General features: G+C 45.9%; 1 protein-coding gene across 2 annotated transcripts in view; it reads left to right on the top strand.

Moving 5' to 3' along the window:
* Positions 1 to 350: 350 nt before the first annotated feature.
* Positions 351 to 22,063, top strand: part of srrm4 (serine/arginine repetitive matrix 4) — a 62,524-nt gene continuing 40,811 nt past the window's right edge. The window contains exon 1 of one of the 2 annotated variants that reach the window (XM_060066011.1): positions 351 to 1,686. In XM_060066011.1, the coding sequence (XP_059921994.1) occupies positions 1,505 to 1,686 (182 nt within the window). In that variant the 5' untranslated portion in view covers positions 351 to 1,504. The remainder of the gene's footprint in view (positions 1,687 to 22,063) is intronic. The other variant, XM_060066012.1, reaches the window with a different exon arrangement.

Below are 22,063 nucleotides of genomic sequence, written 5' to 3'. Positions count from 1 at the left end.
GGAGCACAGTGCTGGTGCATGTGGTATAGGAGAGGCAGGAGGAGGCATGTGTGTCAGCAGGGAGATGCTACAGGCTTGAGGGGAAGGAGCAGAGAGGGAGGGGGGTGGAGGGAGGGAGAGAGCCAGGGCAGGGAGGAGGGGTCAGGGGGGGTTGTCTTCATGTCGGCCACATGCTCGGCTGGCCCTCACTCAGCCAGGTCTTTTGTCATGCTGATCCAAGCGCCCCTTTGTCCAGGAGAGGGGAGAGGGAGCTCATGTACGTGCAGGCAGGAGGGAGACGGGGAGGAACGGAGACTGGGGGAGGGAGGATGTGGGGGGAGGGTTATAAGACAGCCACAAGTGGGACTGAGGGAGGAAGGGGAAGAAAGAAAGAAAGAAAGACCGATATATATTCTCTTGTCAAATGCAATATGACAAAAAGGCAAATTTGCTGGATTATACAGTAGAATGTGACTCTGAAGATGCAGAGAGAGAGTGATGGAGTGTCGAGTGACCCTGAGCTGAAGGAGAGACAGGAAGCAACACAGAAACGATGTGATTCACACAGCAGGAGATGAGTGGGAGAGAGAGAAAGACTGAGAGAGACACAGAGAGACAGAAAGAGAGACAGAAAGAGATATATAGATGGACAGAGATGGAGAAAGAGAGAGGGAGAGAGATGCAGAGAAACAGAGGGAGAGAGACAGAGATTGAGAAAGAGCGAGACGGTATGGTACTCCCATATGTCCAGCCCCCAACTCTGATGTCACGGCTAGAGAGGGAAAGCGACAGAGAGACAGGGAGAGAGTGGACCAGCAGCCTTCATCTGAGCTCACTCTATCACACACACACAGCCACTCCCACACAGACGCTCACATCCTCAGACCAACTCCACAGTATCCAAACACTCTCCACCACGGGATCCACAGCACTCCCACGTCAACAGATACACCTGCTCTCTCTCTCTCCCTCCCTCTCTCTCCCTCACTTTTCATCTACACACAGCAAGCGTCCCGATGCGCTGCGTGCCGGGGTAGTGATGTGTAACTCAGGCAGCTGGCCGGCTTGAGACACACTAAGAAGAAGGAGTTCCAGGGAGGAGGGATCTATCCAGCGGACATAAGAGCCAGGAGTGGGAGGTGCTCTCGCCCATCTCCCCCCGTCTCCCCGGTAGCAGCAGATGTGACAGGAGAGGCGATATCACACCACCCTGCCTCTCCATCTGGGAGAACAATACCCATCAATACCCTCTAACATCAAGCCTCTAACAGGAAGGGGCTGCCTTTGTCCCTCTCTCCAGGCGCTCGGAGCACCGGAGCCCTGACTCTCTGTCTCTCTCTGGCTCTCTGGCTGTTTCACCTTCGGTGCGGGAGGGAAAGCATCTCTCCGTCTCCCTCTCTCCAATCTCAGCGCGGTCTCCTTCAGTACTTGGAGAGCTCCTGAGCCAGGCTCTCCTGGGCCGTGTCAGCGTGTGTGTTAGCTCTGTGCATTGCTGTGTTCGGGAGATACTTCAGTGAGAGTAAAGATGCAGCCGAGCCCCGTCTCTCTCCAAAGGGGTCCCTGTGGGTCCACCGCCGCGCTGGGCGGGCAGCGCGAGGAGAAGGAGCTCTTTGAGAAGTTCTGGAGGGGGACCTTCCAGGCGGTGACCAAGCCCCGGCCGGGGAGCGTCATCATGGCCAGCATCACCTCCCGCAGGAGGGTGGCAGCGTGAGTACCCCCATCCGGAGCATGTCTTATGTGTCTTCATTTACTATAGAAACACACACACACACACACACACACACACACACACACACACACACACACACACACACACCTACACCTACACCTACACCTACACCTACACACACACACACACACACACACACACACACACACACACACACACACACACACATACATCCTGGAAAGGTTCCTAGTTGGTTGGTTCAAATGATTGGTATAAATGAGTTTGAAATTATCATGACAACGTTTTCATTTTGGCACGCAATGCATTTGATGGAATAGAAAACAATGATCACATTAATCATCATTGGAAATACCATTATTCCAGAGTGTTGGAGGAAATTGTCAACATTCAAGGACAAAAAAACATTGGAAAGAATTTAAACCTTCAATTACATTCCATGCAATCTGAAGTGTGGACCCACATGTGTGTTGAGTGACTGAAGGGAAAAGGAAAAGATCACAAGTGAAGCACAGAATCAGTCACCTCTCATATCCTTCAGATGTAACACCTTTCACATGCAAACCGCAGGCAGACCTAGCGATGGTCCCTGACCGGGTGTCCTTATCATTATTCTGTGTTCCTTTGTAGTGTTATGTCCTTTCAGTCTATCAGGATGTCGGAGCTGTAACATGTTAAAATATAATAACATAATATAAATCTGAAGCAAACTGTTTTTTAAGCTGTTTTTTCAGATTAGACAAATTTCACAGTGCACACACATTGCTAGTACCACACTCACAGTGTGTACCTGTGCAGGTATGCAGTAGAGGTGGCTCATGTGTGTGTAATTAATACAATCAATACACACACAACACACACCTGCATCCAGGCTTGCTTGGCTGACCTTTGAGTACACTTTTGACACTCTGTCAACTTGCACTTTTGTGAAATTAGTGTTTTTTATGATGATGAGAACGGGCCTGTCGTCCTACAGTAGCACAGGCCAGTGGGAGCAGATCATGTGTCTTTAATTTCTCTATTACTGCCACACAAGAACGCCACAAGTGGCTTGTTTAGGGAGTTCTTTTTTTTCTTGATGGACATGAGAGCAATTATTGTGTCATCGTATTACAGCCATGCAGAGACCTGACCAAATAGTAGATTAATCTTAATTTAAAAGCACCGCCCCAGGAAGATGGACCATTTATTAAGGGATCCATGTATGATCAAATTAATGATTTAATAGATTAGTTGCAGATTGTCGGCCACGAGATTTGTCTGCCCTATACACTCTGTGGTCAGCAAGGGGGGGGTCTGTCTCTGCCCGTTCATCTCCTAGGATGGACGCTCTGGTCCTCAGTGGACGACGATAATGAGGATGTGGAGGAAGAGCATAATGATGAGGAGGAGGATGAGGATAATGAGGGTGATGATAGTAATGATGTTGGGGAGGATGATAAGAATGAGGATGAAGATGGTGAGAATGAGGATGATGGTGAGTTTGAGGAAGCTAAGGAGGATAAGGATGATGATGATAATGATTAAGTGGGGATGATGATGAGGACAAAGATTTTGATAATGGTGATGGTGAGGATGAGAAGGATGATGGTGGTGATGATGATGGTAAGATGATGATGACCAAGTGGGGATGATTAGGATGATGATGAAGTGGGGATGAGGTTGATGAGGATGAGGATGATGATGATGATGATGATGATGATGATGATGAGGATGTGCGAGCTTCAGAGCAGGCGTAACTTGGCTCAACGTGACAATGACTGCAAAGCCCCACTAACAAACAGAAAACCATCTCCAAACAAATTAAAGGAGCGTGTCTCTGGGTTTGGTTCCTCGTCTCGTCGCTCGGGAACATCGGAAGGGATCGTTAAATAATGAACAAGGAACAATATGACATGACTTTAAACACAGAGAGAGAGAGAGCGGTGAGGGACAGAGCTGCTCTCGCTACACCCCGATGTTGATTCAGCCAAAGCCCGGCTGGGGCTGGAGACTACTTAGACCATCACAATGTAGGGCCCCAGGGGCCGACCACTCTCTGTCTCCCTCCCCTTCTCTCGCTCGCTCTCACCCTTTCTCTCTCCCTCCTTCCCTCTCCTCCATCATTATTCTCAGTGGTTAGCTGAGGGATGAACAATTGCGATGTGGCGGCAGGGAGTGAGTTTATAACGAGCACAGAGAGGGTATGATGGGAGATTATTGTGTGTGGGTTTGTAGGTTTGTGGGTGTAAGTTTTTGTTTGAGGCAGTGTGTGTGTGTGTGTGTGTGTGTGTGTGTGTGTGTGTGTGTGTGTGTGTGTGTGTGTGTGTGTGTGTGTGTGTGTGTGTGTGTGTGTGTGTGTGTGTGTGTGTATGGGGGTATATAGAGAGATGTTTCATGTTCGAGAGTATTAGAGTGATCTCTCTCTACATCCATTGCCCTGGACTTTTTTTCTCCTTTTCTCTTTCCATCCTTTTTCTCCCTCAAAAGTTGAGTGGGTCTGGGAGGCTTAAGTAGGTCATTACAGACCGTTGTCCTCCCCCGGCCCTCCTCCTCCACCTCCTCCTCCTCTCATCCTTCTCCCCCTCCTCCTCCTCCTCCTCCACCTCATCCTTCTCCCCTCCTCCTCCTCCTTCCCCAGCACTCCTCCCTCTCCTCCTCCCCTCCTCTCATCCTCCCCCTCCTTCCCCGAATACTACTGCTCCTCCTCTTCCCTCTCCTCCTCCCCTCCTCTTTTCCTCCCCCTCCTCCCCCCAACACTACTGCTCCTCCTCCTCCTCCTCCTCCCTCTCCTCCTCCCCTCCTCTGATCCTCCCCCTCCTCCCCCCAGCAGTACTTCTCCTCCTCCACCTCCATCTCCTCCTTCTCCAATGGAGAAGGCATATGATGGATCATATGGGTGGGGCTTGTCCCAACTCCTATGTAATTGCTCTATGTGTGAGTGTGTGTATGAGTGTGTGTGTGTGTGTGTGTGTGTGTGTGTGTGTGTGTGTGTGTGTGTGTGTGTGTGTGTGTGGTAGGAGAATAAGTGGGGTGTTGTTCAACTTCATGGCAGATGGCTGAAAAGTAAGAGCAGGGAATGGGGGGGGAGGCGTTTAGGAGTGAAGGGGCAGGGGGTGTTTGGGGGATTGTGGAGGGAGGATGTGTTGGGTGGAGTGTGTGTGTAGGGGGGTGGGGTTTGGGGGAGGTATAGAGAGGTTGTGTGTTTTGGGAGAGTGCAGGGGGGGTTTGGGGGTTGTAGATTCTTATTTAATTTCACAAGATGCAACAAGATGCAGGTTTAGTGAGTCAGACAGGAATGCGAAGCGTGTTTAATTAAAATCACATCAGAGACAGTAAAGATAGCTCCCTGATGACGGAGAAGGGGCTGACTTGACTGTGATCATTTAGAGAAATGGCTTGTTGTTGTTGATGTTGTTGTTTTGTGTTTCCCTTTATTAACAACGGCATTGGATTTTGGTGTGCCTAGCTTTGAAGGGCATGTGTACTAAGGAAGCAATGTCTAACCATAACACACAGACACACATACACACGTGTGCACACATGGAAACTCCCATACGCACAAGGGCATGCAAACACACACAAAGACACACATGCACGCACCCACCCACGCGCACACACACACACACACAAAACATTTATGCTGGCAAGTAGACAGCATACATACATATGCATGCACACACAAACACACACTCAGACACTCACACACACACATACACACAGTATGAGCATTATAAGGCTGAGGAGGAGGATAACATTGCGGGGGCATTTCTGAGCTCCCCGAGCGACTTTGCATCTGCTTGTCACTAAGAGAGGAGAACATAGGCTACATATAGTTTGTCTGTCATCATGCGGTACATACAGCCTGTATGTAATCACGCGGTACATACAGCCTGTCTGTCATCACGCGGTACATACAGTCTGTCTGTCATCAAGGGGTACAAACAGCCTGTCTGTCATCATGGAGTACATATATCCTGTCTGCCAATGCGCGGTACACCAGACCCCCCCCCCCCCCCCTCTCTCTCTCTCTCTCTCTCTCTCTCATTTGCATGTGATAATGTGATATACAGAATATTAGGTTATATTTTAACCATGGTTCTTTCTTTATGCCTTGTGTGCGTTTCCCCGTCTGTATGTGTTCTGTGGTATTTAACGGTCACTTCAGGCTCACTGCAGTGTAGACAGACCGTTTGTTGCTTCGCTTCCCAAACCAGACGACCACAGATTCATCTTGTTTTAATTGAAATGCATATATTTTATCACAGCCAAATCACTGAGTTGTTACCCGGTCTCTTGTCAAGGTGTTAAAACCCATGATGGTATTTTATCGTCAGTTTGAGGTCTTTTTTTGCTAGTACATTTCCTGTTGGCGAAAACCATAGAGAGAAATGTAAATGTGTTATTGATTTTCATGAAGCTAATCCATCATCCGTCACACAGCAAGTTTTGACAATCAACACACCAATCAGAACCCATTGTTACACGAACAGACCAATCAGAACACATGGTTACCTGAAACAAACCAATCATAACAAATTGTTACAAGGAACAAAAAAATCTGATCACATGGTCACATGAAATAGAATAGAATGTTTTGCAGGAATTGCAGTTGAATTGAAACATTTTTAAATCATAAACTTCAAGTCTCACTTTTCATCTGTATCTTTAAGCAGTTTGAGTAATACTAATATCTTGATAACAATTTTTAAATGAGCAAACCGATTTATCTATCAAATGCAGTATCATGTCATGTACTAAATCATTATTGACTTCCAATTCTGCAAGGTGAGCATATAAGCAGGAAACCAAATATAAATTCAACCTTGCATGATAATATATCTCCCTATCACGAATGACTTGGATTTTCAGAAAGTGATCATCAATTTGTTAAGTTAGTAGATCAACACTCATCCACACAAGGAGATCCCTGTTGAAATTATATGAATCTCACTCATGAAGTGGATACCACAATCTCTCTCTCACTCTCTCACTTTCGCAATATTTCACTCTCTCACTCTCTGGAGCTAGGAAAGCAGATGATAAAACAACTCTAAAAAGAAATATGAACACTAGAGCTGTAGCGACGCGTCGATGACGTCGACGTCAAAAATGTGTCGACGTCAAATTTCTCCGTCTACGATTTTCGACGGAGAAATGGACGAAAGTCACAATAAAGGAAAATGTCCGCGCACGAAATCATCAAAGGTATGGAAATACTTAGTAGTTAAGTCCTAAAGGGAAAGGTGTTGTGATTTGCACTCTTTGCCAAATGGAGTTGGCATATCACAAGAGCACGACAGCAATGTTGGAGCATCTCAAACGAGAAAGTATCTTGTGCGCATGAGAAAGTATCTCGTGCGCATGAGAAAGTATCTCGTGCGCATGAGAAAGTATCTCGTGCGCACGAGAAAGTATCGCATGAGCATGGGGAAATATCGTGCGCATATCACTGGCAGTGTGTGTGTGTGTGTGTGTGTGTGTGTGTGTGTGTGTGTGTGTGTGTGTGTGTGTGTGTGTGTGTGTGTGTGTGTGTGTGTGTGTGTGTGTGTGTGTGTGTGTGTGTGTCGTCAGCGAGTAGGTGGACGAGCGAGGAGAGCGAGCGATAGTGTGCGTGTCAGTCTAGTGAAGTCATGAACGAGTCCGGTTGTGTGTAAGAATAAAGTACCCAGCCTGTCAAGAATCGGTGGCCGCTTCATTCCATCATATTCCGACTAGGGGTGTAACGGTACACGTATTTGTACCGAACCGTCACGGTACAGGCACTTCGGTGCGGTTACAGAGGTGTACCGCGGTTCGTAAATGTGGCGTAGCCTACATAGCGTTAATATGGAGAATGTAAAGGTTTGTTTTGCAATACGGAATTTAAAACCTGAAGTCGGAGTTCCACCCGGACCGTTTAGCCAAAGTAATGTAGCGACCCTGGGACAGTTAAATAGTTTGTGTGTTATGTGTTGCATTATATTTCGTTGTCCGTTATGCCAGTTGTTCTATGTGCATGTATTGTAATGTTCTTCTTGTCAATCAGCGTGGGGGCGAATCATTAGGTCAGCTGGGGGAGGGCCTTGGAAGAACAGGAGGGTGGGGGCCTGCACGCGAGTGAGACCGTGTTGGGGGTTGCCGGGGTAACCGGGGTTTGTTTTTGGTCGGTTTTCTGCCGTTGGTTATGACGTTACGGGTTTCAGTGACCTGGTTTTGGTTCATTAAAACTACCTTCAACTACTAATGACTCGACATCATTATGTCAAACTATTATTATTTTTTTTTTCTCGGTCCTGCTGTGCTCCGCGAGTCGGCTACTCCGACTCCGTAATCCCTTCAGCAGCTCTCCGTCGGGATCTATCTTATACAGTATGTATGTTACAAACCATTTAAGCAGTGTTGTAAATACACTTCCAAAGCTTTTCAAATCTTATTTGGTGTTTTATTGGTCCTGGTGCAAAGTAAACAATGTACAAAGTAATTAAGGTACAAAGTCAAACCGAAGAAGTGATTCAGGAAATGATTTTGTTAGAGGACCAATCACAGCCCTTGCCGTCTCCGTTGCGTCGACCAATAGGTCCATGGTTTCGACGCATAGTTAAAAATATTGGATGTGCACGTAAGCTACGGAGAGGGTCTCCGACAGGCTGTCCGGCTATGGATAGGGCTCCCTGTGTCTACTTACAGCACTTTAACATGCACACGCATTTGAAAAGGCGCCATCCAGGTGTTACTATCACCGTTGCTGTGAAAAAAAAAAGCGAGCTGTACAAACCCAGCTCACTGGGAATTCAGAAACTGAAATGCCATAACAAAGTTTATTGGTGTTTTCATTGCTGCTTTTTTTAATTTTTTTTATTCCCCTTAACTATTAACCGTACCGTATCGTACCGTACCGTGACTTAAAAACCGAGGTACGTACCGAACCGTGACTTTTGTGTACCGTTACACCCCTAATTCCGACCTATAAGCAGACTCACTGTCGGTCAAAGTGAAGGGTCATGCCCCCAAGAGAGCATCGGCCCTGGAGGGAACGTATCACCTGTGCTCCTCGGTCTGGGAGCCGACAGCAGGAAAGATGTAACTAACCATCTCGTAGTTGGAGGCGGAGCACAAGAGAGTATACGCACAAATTTTGTTCATGTCCCTTTACGGGTTCCGTATTAAATAAAGTATATTATTAAGAATTTTTTGGTAATCGTCCAATTAGTCATTAGATTAGTCGACTAATCGATAAAATAATCGCCCGATTAATCGTTTAATAAATAATCGTTTGCCTTAATGAACACACATATGAGTTGGAAAAAAAACATATTAGGACAGTTATTTGATGGCAAGCTGAGAAGTCCACACCACATTTCACATCACCAATGGAAGGAAAATACAAGCGGGAAAAATTACATTTTGCCTGTGATAAACTCTTTGAAAATCCTATTTCTGATTACATTTCAAAGCCAGAAGGGCATAGGGAAAGGTCTTACAGCCTTTAACGGAGAGATAACACAATTTTTTTACTGCCCATCATATTGAATTTCAGATAGGTGCACTCCATCAGTGATGCGTGATAGATCCAATACTAAATGAAGATCAAAATGATGGCCTCCTGTATTCTGTGAGCCACATGGTGAGTTCAAGAGGATCCTTAATGCTTGAAGTCACCAATATCAACAAGTGCCTTCCTAGTTCCTACCCAGCCAGCCACCCCCATATTGGGCTGCTAACAAACACACAGACGCACACCTACACCTACAGACACACAAACACAAACATACTCACACACAGCCATACCTCCACAGGCTCACAAACACTGACACAGAAACAGGCACACATCCATACACACACACACACACACACACACACACACACACACACACACACACACACACGCACAGACCCCATTGCACAGTCTTCCCAGCAGCTGTGCGGGAAGTTTGGTTTTGTGTGAGGCCGCTTTGTGAACTACAGCCCCTCGCTGCTCTCGACGCGAATGATATACGTCACCACTACTCTTGTACAGACATGGCGATCTCTCTGCTCCACTACACCGCCCTTTTCCAAGGGGAGGATAACAGCATCGAAAGAGGCCATTATACCATTATAAGTCGGGGCATGGGTCGATTTTCAGTTATGCCGATGGGGAGATTGTCGGTCTTGTCCACGCCAGTCGCAGGGAGCTTGACGTCACATACATGTAGGGCCCTATTTTAACGGTCTGAAACGCAAGTGAGAAGCGCCAAGCGCAAGTAGCTTTGTGGGCGGTTCTACGGCGATGTCGCTAGTTTATCGGCGTGAAAATTGACTCTTGCGCCCGGCGCATATCTAAAAAGGGTTGGTCTGAAGTAGCCTAATTACCTGTAGGTGTGGTTTGGGCGTAACGTGCAACAAACCAATGAGAGTGCCAGCTCCCATCATTTAAGAGCCATGAGCGCATTTGAATCTGACGAGTTGATATTTTGACAGCGCGTCTGCAGTCTCCAATGAGACGGATGCACATGAATTTCAAACTGCAAATGGCTCAGTTTATGGGCAAATAATATGGCCTAATTCACACACGAGTCATGTTGGCAAAGAAAACGTGTATGATATAACATCTGATATGCGGTAACGGTGGTTCTATTTAATGATATACGCAATACATTATAAACATTGTTTCTTATCAATATTGTATGCATTATCGTTATTGACTTGTGTTCCTAATATACATGTGTCCCCCCGTCAATATACATGGACTGTATTATGCGTTACGTGTTTATTTTGCGTGTGTTTAAACAGATGGACGCACACACGTGCGCCCGCAGGCGCATGTGTGTGTTGCACATACAGACACGCGTGTGTGTGTGTTACACATACACACACACGCGCGCCCGCATTCATTCATTCTTTTTAACACTCGCTTGCGGTAAAACAATGTATTCTCACGATCAAATACTCATCAATCCTAAAAGTTATGGGCATGTATAGAAAATATGTGTTTGCTGCACGGTGTTTGCAGATGAATTGATTTAAAAGTACAACTTATTACTGCTGTATCAGCTGTTCTTTCGTAAATAATTTACCAAGAATGTGTGGCTATGTAGATGAGAAAAAGCACGCTCTGCGCCAGTTGCAAACTAGCAACGACACATGCGCCAGTGATTAAGTAAATTGCGCCGGATGCAAGATAGGGCCCGTAGTCTTTCTCATTGTGTTTTCGCTACAGCCTTTAACTGAACATCTGCACAATAAACGGTCAAACTCCTGCCATGAGAAATTATCATTTAAATCCACAAACAACATGTGTGTAATCCATATAAAGACTGGGATCAGAAAATAATACATTTCTTTCCATTGACTCCCATTCAAATTTTCCTCGCCCAGAGGTTCCATGAGGGGTCTACCGGAAGGGGTGTACTTACCAGCTCTATATCCTGAGTTTGAGATCTCAATCATGGGATATTGCCCATTATCCCGAGATAGCAAACCAATCAAATTGCGCCATATTAAAGCCAAGGATCAGTCCTTGGCCCCCCTTCACGCTATACATGCTCCCCCTTGGTCGTGTAATCAGCCGGCATCGAATATCTTTCCACTGCTACGCTGATGACACCCAACTCTACATAAAAACAAACCCAAACCCTTCTGCAGCCCTATCCACAATTTCCACCTGCCTGGAGGAGATAAAGGTGTGGATGGCGGCTAACTTCCTGCAGCTCAATGGCTGAAAAACAGAAGCCATTCTTGTTGGTACTCCACACCAGACCCGGTCTTCCACTATCACCAACATCAGCTTCTCCGGCAACGACATCCACCTCTCATCCTTAGTCAGAACCTCGGTGTCAGAATGGACACTCACCTGACCTTTGAGGACCACATGCAACATCTTTGCAAAACCTCCTTCTTCCACCTCAGGAACATTGCAAAACTCTGCCCTATACTCGCTCTCCCCGATTCAGAAAAACTTGTCCACGCCAATGTCTCCTCCAGGCTGGATTCCTTATCAGGATTCCCAGCAAGAACATCCAGCGGCTGCAGTACATCCAGAATTGTGCTGCCAGGATCCTGATGGGGGTGTGGAAGTACCACCACATCACACCCATCCTCAAATCCCTCCACTGGCTTCCTGTCCAGTATAGGATCAAATTCAAGATCTCCCTTCTGTCCCACCAGTGCCTCCATGGCACTGCCCCCCTATACCTCAAAGAACTCATCACTCCCCATTCCTCCTCACGCCATCTCCGCTCTGGACAGGCCAACCTCCTCCAGCTTCCGAGGACAAGGCTCCGAATTATGGGCGACCGCGCCTTCGGCTCAGCTGCACCAAGTCTGTGGAATGCTATCCCTGACCATCTAAGGGCCCCACAAACTGTGGATTCTTTTAAAAAAAGGCCTAAAAACCCATCTTTTTAGAAAAGCCTTTGGCTAAACTGATATTTTAAATGATTCTTTTTTTCTCTGTTATTTTTCTTTTTTTAATCTAGTTATGCCGCTTTTCCACTGCATGGTACCAGCTCGACACCGCGGTACCATGGTATCTGGTACCTGAAGTGGCTGCTTTTTCTAGTACCTACTCGCTCTAGGTTCCAAGCGAGCTGAGCCGATGCTAAAAGGTGACGTCGGCAGACGGCCGGCGACTGATTGGCCAGAGAGTGTGACGAAGTCACGAGAGCGACATGGCAACCATGCTGGTAACATCCATAGCAGCGCCGCAGCCAACATGTTCCACTTCTCCAACTTCTTCAACATGCCAGCTAATAATAGTAATGTGATCGATGTCCTCCATTGTTGTTATGTGGGTTCTGTCCATGTGTGGGTTGCGTATGTGTTGTTTGCGTCGCGTACACAAATACGTCACTGCCCTTTCGCGCAGCCGACCCCGCCCACGTCCAGGAGGTACTTTTTGCGGTGGAAAGCACCCGTGCTGCTACCGTGTCGAGTCGTGTCGTGTCGAGTCGTGTCGAGTCGTGTCGAGTCGAGCTACATGTGCGGTGGAAAAGCGGCAGTAGTCTTTTATGTCGTATTTCTTTTAATGTGTATTGTAGCACTTTGAGGCCATTAAGTTGATGTAAAGTGCGTTATAAATAAAATGTATTAGTATTATTATATATTAGGAGGTTCACGTGTAGCACTAATACTATATATGTAGCATCCAGAAACTATAACTATATGTGTCGTGTTTATATGTAAAATCTAGAACATATTACTATATATATCATGTAATATATGGCATCCAGAACATATTATTACGTGTCATGTTTATATGTTTTAACGGTTATAATTACCTTTTATGAACCACAAAGTTTCAGAGTATCGATAACATAGATCCACCTTGGATCCAGCAAAGAAATGTGTGGGCCAGCAGATGTCCTTAATTATACCAATTTCATTAATTTGACAAGCATATATCTTTAACACAACAAAGATATTTGTGAACACACACAAAATACACATTTTATGAGGTTTTGCTCTAGTAGAAAGTGAGTGTGACATTTCTGTTTTATCATCCCCTATACCCTGCATACCCTGCGGCTTCTGTTTACATAAACACTGATATTCCAAGACACTTCTGACATTTTAAACTATTAAAATTAACGCAGGGAATTTTGATTATTTCTCAAAAGTATGTATGTGTTTATAATTTAGACAGCATGGATATTTGATCTCATGTGTGTAAGCCATATAAAGAAGAGTTTAATCATCTATGCAACTGCGAGGAACCTCGCTGAGGTACTGGACAATCAGCTATGCTGCACCGCGAACGTGGAATGTGCTGCCGATGTCAGGACCGCAGAGCCGCTCACCAGCTTCCGCAAAAAATAAGACTGACCTGGACACTGCATAGCCTCCCTCCTTACCCCCAACCACCCCTCCTCCTCCTCCCTTACTCTGCTAAAATGTTATTGTACCTAACACGGTATTTCCTCATGACCCCTCCAAGGGGAAATTAAATATATCTCGGTTTATAATACATATTTGTAATACAGAGATAAAATATATAATAAAACGCTATTTCGTCCTCCACATGAGATGGTGGCTTGTAGTTTGAGCAGACTGAAGGAACTGTTCAGTACAAGGGGCCCGGAAACAGAAAGCGTGGGTGAGGAAAGACACTCTCATTTCCTTTTATATCTTCACACGCAAGCAATGATCCTGCTCACTGCACAATGAATTATAGAAAAACATAATTCAGCAATCATTCAAGTTCAACTGTTGAACACGGCTAGCATGCCGTGTAGGAGGGACAAAACAGAACAGGTCGTTCATTAAGTATTGTTCTTGAGTGAGCGTATAACAGTATAACAAAGGTTATATTGGCTACATATATACTCTACACACAGGCTGCTCTGTCACTGTTACACACTCTACACCCAAGCTGCTCTGCTCCTGTTACACACTCTACACACTGGCTGCTCTGCTCCTGTTACACACTCTACACACAGGCTAATCTGCTCCTGTTACACACTCTACACACAGGCTGATCTGCACACACAGGCGGCAGCCCAATTAACGGCCAAGTTGCGCAGGTTGGATCGAGACTGCCCTGGGATGAGGTGATTACGTATCGCTGGTCACAGATTATCATTCATGAGTGGACTGGCCGGCTAGCTCCACTCTCACCTTATCCTTAACTTGTTAGATTCTTTCATGTATATGTACTAGAGCTGTCAGTTAAACGCGTTATTAACGGCGTTAACGCAAACCAATTTTAACGGCGTTAAACAATTTATCACGCGATTAACGCAATTGTTTTATTAAAAAAAAAAATAAAAAAAAAATATTTGGCTCAAAACAAAGAAGCAGTAGCCTGACTGCTATGTTCAAATGACATTTGTTCAAAGCAGTCGTTTAATTGCACTATAGGCTCTTTTTTTGTATCGTCCTGTTTTGATCAGTATATGCCAATGTTGTTATCAATAAAAAATCATTTGCACAAGGCAAGCCGATGCACTTCACCATGTTGATAAGAGAATTAAAATGAGAAGAATAATGGGACAAAAAAATCAAGGGATATTTAGCATAGAAAAATAATTTGCGATTAATCGTGAGTTAACTATGACATTGATGCGATTAATCACGATTAAATATTTTAATCGCTTGACAGCTCTAATATGTACGTTTGTAGATATGATCAAACAAGATGTATGATCCTGGTCATGATAGTGGTTCTCAACCACTATCATGACCATTGGCCGCCGTGCTGCGGTGATTTAGAAATGGAAATGGTAAGACTGCAAAACCGATTATTACTATTTGTATTGGTAATATTGTTCCTACAGTAGCTGTGTTTGCTCGATTTGATGATGCACATAGCGATCCCCGAGAAATGTTTTAAAGGCATCGCAGTGGTGAAATTTATTCAGTCAAATGCAGACTTCTCAAAGTCAACTCCTCATCATGTTAAATTAAATACTAACCCTAACCTCAAGGCTGACTGGCTCCAGCAGCCTCTCCTTCCTGTTTCATTTGGCCCCATCCCCGGCCCCTGCCCATCCTCATTTGAGGAAGGCGATCTGCCGCTCATACGCACGCTGGACACAATTTGCATAACACGTCTGCCCTGACGATTTCACAGTCTCACTCGGAGACGGCCAGGTTGAATTAATTGGACTTCAGTGTTCAGTGCTTTTTTTATACACATATTTTAGCTTTTTTAACTCTGCTTAGGGGTTTTAATGACAAGAAATGTCAAATAACAACAAAGATTAATCATTTTTGGTAGTTTCTTTCGACAGATTGCCAACTATTGCTCTCTCATTTTGATTCAATGTGGATTTGCATTTTTGACATGATAACTCATAGATATTCAGTCTTCTGATCCAATGAAAGTGGAGGTAAATGATGGAGGATGTTTTTCATTTCACAGTTCATAGGACTGATGGCATAAAACCCTAATGAAAACCTTCCAAGCCTATTCAACTTAACACAATTACTTTCCTCTATTGGGAAAGTAACTGGGTGTTGAGGGGCTGTCATGGTTGACACGCCTATTCAACATCGCGTGGGAGTCGGGTACAGTGCCAAAGGAGTGGCAAACCGGGGTGGTGGTTCCCCTGTTCAAAAAGGGGGACCAGAGAGTGTGTGCCAATTACCGGGGTATCACACTTCTCAGCCTCCCTGGTAAAGTCTACTCCAAGGTGCTGGAAAGGAGGGTTCGGCCGATCGTCGAACCTCAGATTGAAGAGGAACAATGCGGTTTTCGCCCCGGACGTGGAACTACGGACCAGCTCTTCACTCTCGCAAGGATCCTGGAGGGGGCCTGGGAGTATGCCCATCCGGTCTACATGTGTTTTGTGGATCTGGAGAAGGCGTATGACCGGGTCCCCCGGGAGAAACTGTGGGAGGTGCTGCGGGAGTATGGGATAAGGGGGTCTATCCTCAGGGCCATCCAATCCCTGTACTCCCAAAGCGAGAGCTGTGTTCGCGTCCTCGGCAGCCAGTCAGTTTCGTTCTCGGTGGGTGCTGGGCTCCGCCAGGGCTGCGCCTTGTCACCAATCCTGTTTGTGATATACATGGACAGGATATCGAGGCGTAGTCGTGGTGGGGAGGGGTTGCAGTTCGGTGGTCTGAGGATCTCGTCACTGCTTTTTGCAGATGATGTGGTCCTCATGGGATCATCGGCCTGTGACCTTCAGCACTCACTGGATCGGCTGGCGGCCGAGTGTGAAGCGGCTGGGATGAGGATCAGCACCGCTAAATCTGAGGCCATGACTCTTAGCAGGAAACCGATGGATTGCTTACTCCGGGTAGGAAATGAGTCCTTAGCCCAAGTGAAGGAGTTCAAGTACCTCGGGGTCTGTTTCGCGAGTGAGGGTACTATGGAACGTGAGATTGGCCGGAGAATCAGAGCAGCGGGGGCGGTATTGCGTTCGCTTTACCGCACCGTTGTAACGAAAAGAGAGCTGAGCCGCAAGGCAAAGCTCTCGATCTACCGGTCGATCTTCGTTCCTATCCTCACCTATGGTCATGAGGGCTGGGTGATGACCAAAAGGACGAGATCGCGGGTACAAGCGGCCGAGATGAGTTTTCTCAGAAGGGTGGTTGGCGTCTCCCTTAGGGATAGGGTGAGAAGCTCAGCCATCCGTGAGGAACTCGGATTAGAGCCGCTGCTCCTTTACTTAGAAAGGAGTCAGCTGAGGTGGTTCGGGCATCTGGTAAGGATGCCCACTGGGCGCCTTCCTTGGGAGGTGTTTCAGGCACGTCCAGTGGGGAGGAGACCTCGGGGAAGACCCAGGACTAGGTGGAGAGATTATATCTCAACACTGGCCTGGGAACGCCTCGGGATCCCCCCGTCAGAGTTGGTCAATGTGGCCCGGGAAAGGGAAGTCTGGGGCCCCCTGCTTGAGCTGCTCCCCCCGCGACCCGACCCCGGATAAGCGGAAGAAAATGAGATGAGATGAGACTTTCCTCTATTGAAATATACATATTGCCAAGCATTTGTTTGTTACGTAACTTCATTTGTAAATACATTATAGATCATTCATTATGGTCTTTCATATAACAAGTTGTCTGGTTATTACAAAAACGATAAACCTCTATACAGATGAAACCCCAGCCCAGCTGTTTAAATGATTATCGCCCCATAGCCCTGACCTCTGTGGTGATGAAGTGTTTTGAGAGACTAATCAAAACCTTCATCACCTCCTCCTTACCTGTCATGCTGGACCCCTTACAATTTGCCTACCGCCCCAATAGATCTGCAGATGACGCCATAGCCTACATTCTCCACACTACCCTCCCCCATTTGGACACCAGGAAAGGGGCCTACGTCAGACTGCTGTTTATTGATTATAACTCATTTAATACGATAGCCCCCTCCAAGCTGGTCACCAAAATGAGAGATCTCGGCCTGCATTCCTCCCTTTGCAGGTGGGTCCTTAATTTCCTGACCGATAGATCGCAGGGGGTTAGAGTGGGCAATCACATGTCACCCCCCCTCCCCCTCAACACCGGTGCCCTCCAGGAGTATGTGCTGAGCCCTCTGCTGTATTCCCTTTACACCTACGACTGCGTTGCCACCTTAGACTCCAACATCATGGTCAAGTTCGCTGATGACACATCGGTGGTGGGCCTGATCTCCAACAATGATGAGACTGCCTACCGCTCTGAGATCAAACATCTAGTGGACTGCTGTAAGGAGAATAACCTCAAGCTGAACGTCGACAAGACCAAGGAGCTTATAGTGGACTTCAGCAGGAAACAGCAGAGGAGCATCCAACCTCCCAGCATAAACGGAGCCTAGTGGAGAGGATTGGACAGCTTTAAATACCTCGGTGTTTATGACAGGACCTGTCACACCAACACCGTTGTGAAGAAAGCCCGTCAGCGTCTCTACTATCTCTGACGACTAAGAGACTTTATACTTTCACTCAGTGTGCTCAGGAACTTCTAAACCTGCACCATGAAGAGCATCCTGAGCGGGAGTATCACCACCTGGATTGGGAACGCCACCAAGCAGGATCGTTTGGCTCTAAGGAGGGTGGTCCACTCAGCTGAGAGAACCATCAGGGTCCGCCTCCCTAACCTGCAGGACATTCACATCAAACGATGCGGAAAAAGTGCCAAAAAGATCACTAGTGATGTCAGCCACCCCAACAACAGTCTGTTTACCCTGCTTCCTTCAGGGAGACGCTACCTTTTGCTGAGGGCCAACACAGAGAGGATGTTTATTTCCCCAGGCTATCAGACTGTTAAACCAGACTGACAATGTCACTTAGCCCACCACCCAGTGACCACCCAATCATTATTATAATCTTGCACTTTATATAGTTGAATTACAGCCGGACTGGTACATAAGAATTTCACTACGCATTGCCCTGTACAATTGTGTATGTGAAAAATAAATAAAACTAAACTAAACTAGATGACCAAATGTGGTGCAGTAATTATATTGTATCAAATGTTAGCCAGTAGCAAGCTGTGCATTCTGTTGATCATTGAGACTCATGGCTAACAGGAGAAGCATGATCTCCAGTGACAACCAAGAAGCAGATCCCACTATGAACTGATTAGTAACGATGGACTGACTAGGGCATGAAGACGAGGCTGGACAGGTTTGTCAACGCCAGCAGAGTGCAGCAGTACCGTCATGCTTTGTCAGACCACACAGCTAAGACCTGCTGAGGTGACTCATGTAGCGGGCTTTAACCTGTCTCCCATGCTTTGGGGCCAAGAGTCAAAGTAAATCCTTATGGAATGAATCGTCATGAGGAGGTCTACTCCAGTTTTGTGGGACTAAAATCTGATATAAGGCACACAGGGAATGTCCCATGACCCTGTCAATGTGACTCATTAAAACCCATTAACACCTGCATCCTGCCCTGTGCATTGTCACCAGGCAGGATGCAAAATAACAGTTAATTTTCCTCTAATCTATCCTTTTAACCCCTATCAAACTATCTCTATCGTTGCTTGTACCCGATTGACTACTATATATCTGTGCAGTATGTCATGGCCACCATGCCTTGTTGTGATACTGGATAATGGATGCATTATTATAACATACTATTAACATCTGATATGAGACTTTTGAACCACAGAGTTTCACATTTTACATAGATCCATAAATAATCAAATTGGCCATCAAACAGTCAGTGTAGACTGTAGCCACAATGCTCAATATTAGGTGTATTCTCAGCTAACATGGAGATTATCTCTAGCTAATAGTGGATATTGCTTGGAAGTAGGGATGGGCATGATTAATCGACAAACGACTAATTAATCGTTAAGAATTTCGTCGATTACGTACATTTTTCATGAATTAAACTAATGCAGTGTGCAATTAAACATTTTACCACATGGGGGCAATATGTACATTTGCGGCTCCTCCCCCGCAATAAACATCCCGCTTTGAACGGTGAACTCTTTACGCCTAGCAGCTATAAAAAGCTATAAAAACTACAAAATGACTATTAATGCAGGCTATGTGGAAAATGCGCCGACTTTGGCTCAGCCTGGCTACGCCCTCTTCCGCTACCTAGCTAATGCTGCTATCCATTTGGATGGTACACTGGTACGAACGACCAGCTTCAGCGAGAACGTGAAGTTTTTCCCTTGCTCCAGCCTTCCAGTTTGCCATTTGTGTTTCTGTCGAGCCACGAGGGGGAGTAGTAGCAGGCTAGTCATCATTAGCAACATAGCCTCTTTAGCAAACCAGCTTCAAAACAAAACTTTACATTGAATTGCACGCAAAGCAAGACCGTGCAATGCATATATTGGTGACCGGATTAAAGCAGCAATGAAATCAAGTGTGTAAGAGGTTTTAAAAACGACATTAAAACCACCAACGTGGTACAAATAGAAAGAAAATACATGTCATCCCCCATTAACTATGGGTGCAGCCATCTTCTTTGCGAGTTGTACAGCTCTGCTCGCTCTACTTTGAAAGCGACGAGATACTACGACCAAAAGGGGGCGTGCCTCAGTGAAATGCCGCAAGAAAGCTGGGAGATTTGCGACTTTACCACTTCGTAAATCAAAATGGATAGCAGCATAAGATGGCTGCCGTTGAGTACGAAAAGTGTACATCACCACACACTTCGCGATTTGACCGTTTACAGTACACTTATTTTCGCCCGATCTGAATCGGAACGCCCTACGTACTCAAACTTATGCCGCTTTTCCACCGCACATGTAGCTCGACTCGACACGACTCGACTCGACACGGTAGCAGCACGGATGCTTTTCCACCGCAAATAGTACCTCCTGGACGTGGGCGAGGTCGGCTGCGCGAAAGGGCCGTGACGTATTTGTGTACGCGACGCAAACAACACATACGCAACCCACACATGGACAGAACCCACATAACAACAATGGAGGACATCGATCGCATTACTATTATTAGCTGGCATGTTGAAAAAGTTGGAGAAGTGGAACATGTTGGCTGCGGCGCTGCTATGGATGTTACCAGCATGGTTGCCATGTCGCTCTCGTGACTTCGTCACACTCTCTGGCCAATCAGTCGCCGGCCGTCTGCCGACGTCACCTTTTAGCATCGGCTCAGCTCGCTTGGAACCTAGAGCGAGTAGGTACTAGAAAAAGCAGCCACTTCAGGTACCAGATACCATGGTACCGCGGTGGAAACGCAAAAAATGCGAGCTGAGTCGAGTCGTGTCGAGTCGTGTCGAGCTGGTACCATGCAGTGGAAAAGCGGCATTAGACTAGTAAGTACGGATAGCATGGATATTGGAACAGGGCGATGTAATCATGAAGCGGACGAGGCCACGGCGAAGTCTGGTGTGGGACCATTATGATTTAAAAAATGACTTCTTGGGGAGCACTATAGGCCTACCATTCAAGGCGAGGTTAGCATCGAAGCAGAAATAAAGAACTTTCTGAGCCCCTGGATTGTGGAAAGTTGTTCCCCCGCCTTGCCAAGTTAGAACGGAGGTATTTGTGCATCACGGCAACGTCGGTCCCCTCAGAGTGGGTGTTTTCGGCGGCTGGACTGACGGTCACCAGGCTGCGGTCGCGTCTGACCCCAGAGCATATCAACATGCTCATCTTTCTGAACAAAAATCCGTAGACTGGTTGGTTAAGTTATAACATGATTGTTTTTTTGATATTATTATTATTATTTTGGGAAGAAACTAGGGTTGTGTTTATTTTTAGTTATGTTTATGAGCACCGGCTTCGAGCTGCATGCTCCGTTGCTTAGAGCAGAGTATCGCATAACTATTGAACGGATCTGGTTTAACTGAGTTGTTCATCTAATAATAAAGATCCCAATGAGGAAAACACGCTGCATTTGTATTTATTTCATTTTGAATATATTAATGTTTTTTAATTTTAATGTAAAATATTAACGATTAATCGACTAATTGATCGTTAATTCTCCCGACGATCAACTAAAACAACTTAATAATAGTATTAATAATTAAATATGTCTTGCCAAGATACAGAGGATCCTGGGGGTTCATTCAAGGGCCATAAAAAAACCAACATTAAATGCTTTTAAATATGAGCTAATTCAAGAGACTTTTGGGCTTTGAGTTTTGAACCTGCTATCACACTCCTGGTGATTCGTTTACCAAACATGAAAGCCTGACAGATAGTTGCTTAATTAATCTGTTATTTTGAGGGCGTTAATTTCAAACTGGGGCACAGCAGTGTCCTTGGAAGGTTTGGAATTGCTTTTCTCCCAGTGCTCCCTGCATTACTGTAGAAGAATTGTTGAGGAAATATAGCCGCAATGAAAACCACGGATCTACAACAGGGAGCTGAGTATTAATGGTTTGTCTTTGATGGTCTGTAAGGCGGGTGCTCAGGCATCTCTGTGGCCTGATCTAAATTAGTTCTCTGTAATGCTGCAAAATTATTGAAGTTGGAGGAAATGTTCCCTTTTTTTGTGGAAACCTTTTGGTTGATCGACTGAAAACATCTTACCACAGAACAGAGTCTGTTGCCGACCGTCTCCCCTGTGTTGGAAAAGGTTTGACTTGAGAGTGCTGGTTTGCGTAAATA

The sequence above is a fragment of the Gadus macrocephalus genome, chromosome 11 (genome assembly GCF_031168955.1).
Source record: "Gadus macrocephalus chromosome 11, ASM3116895v1".
In the NCBI taxonomy this organism is placed as follows: Eukaryota; Metazoa; Chordata; class Actinopteri; order Gadiformes; family Gadidae; genus Gadus; species Gadus macrocephalus.
This window is presented reverse-complemented; position numbering and strand designations above follow the sequence as displayed.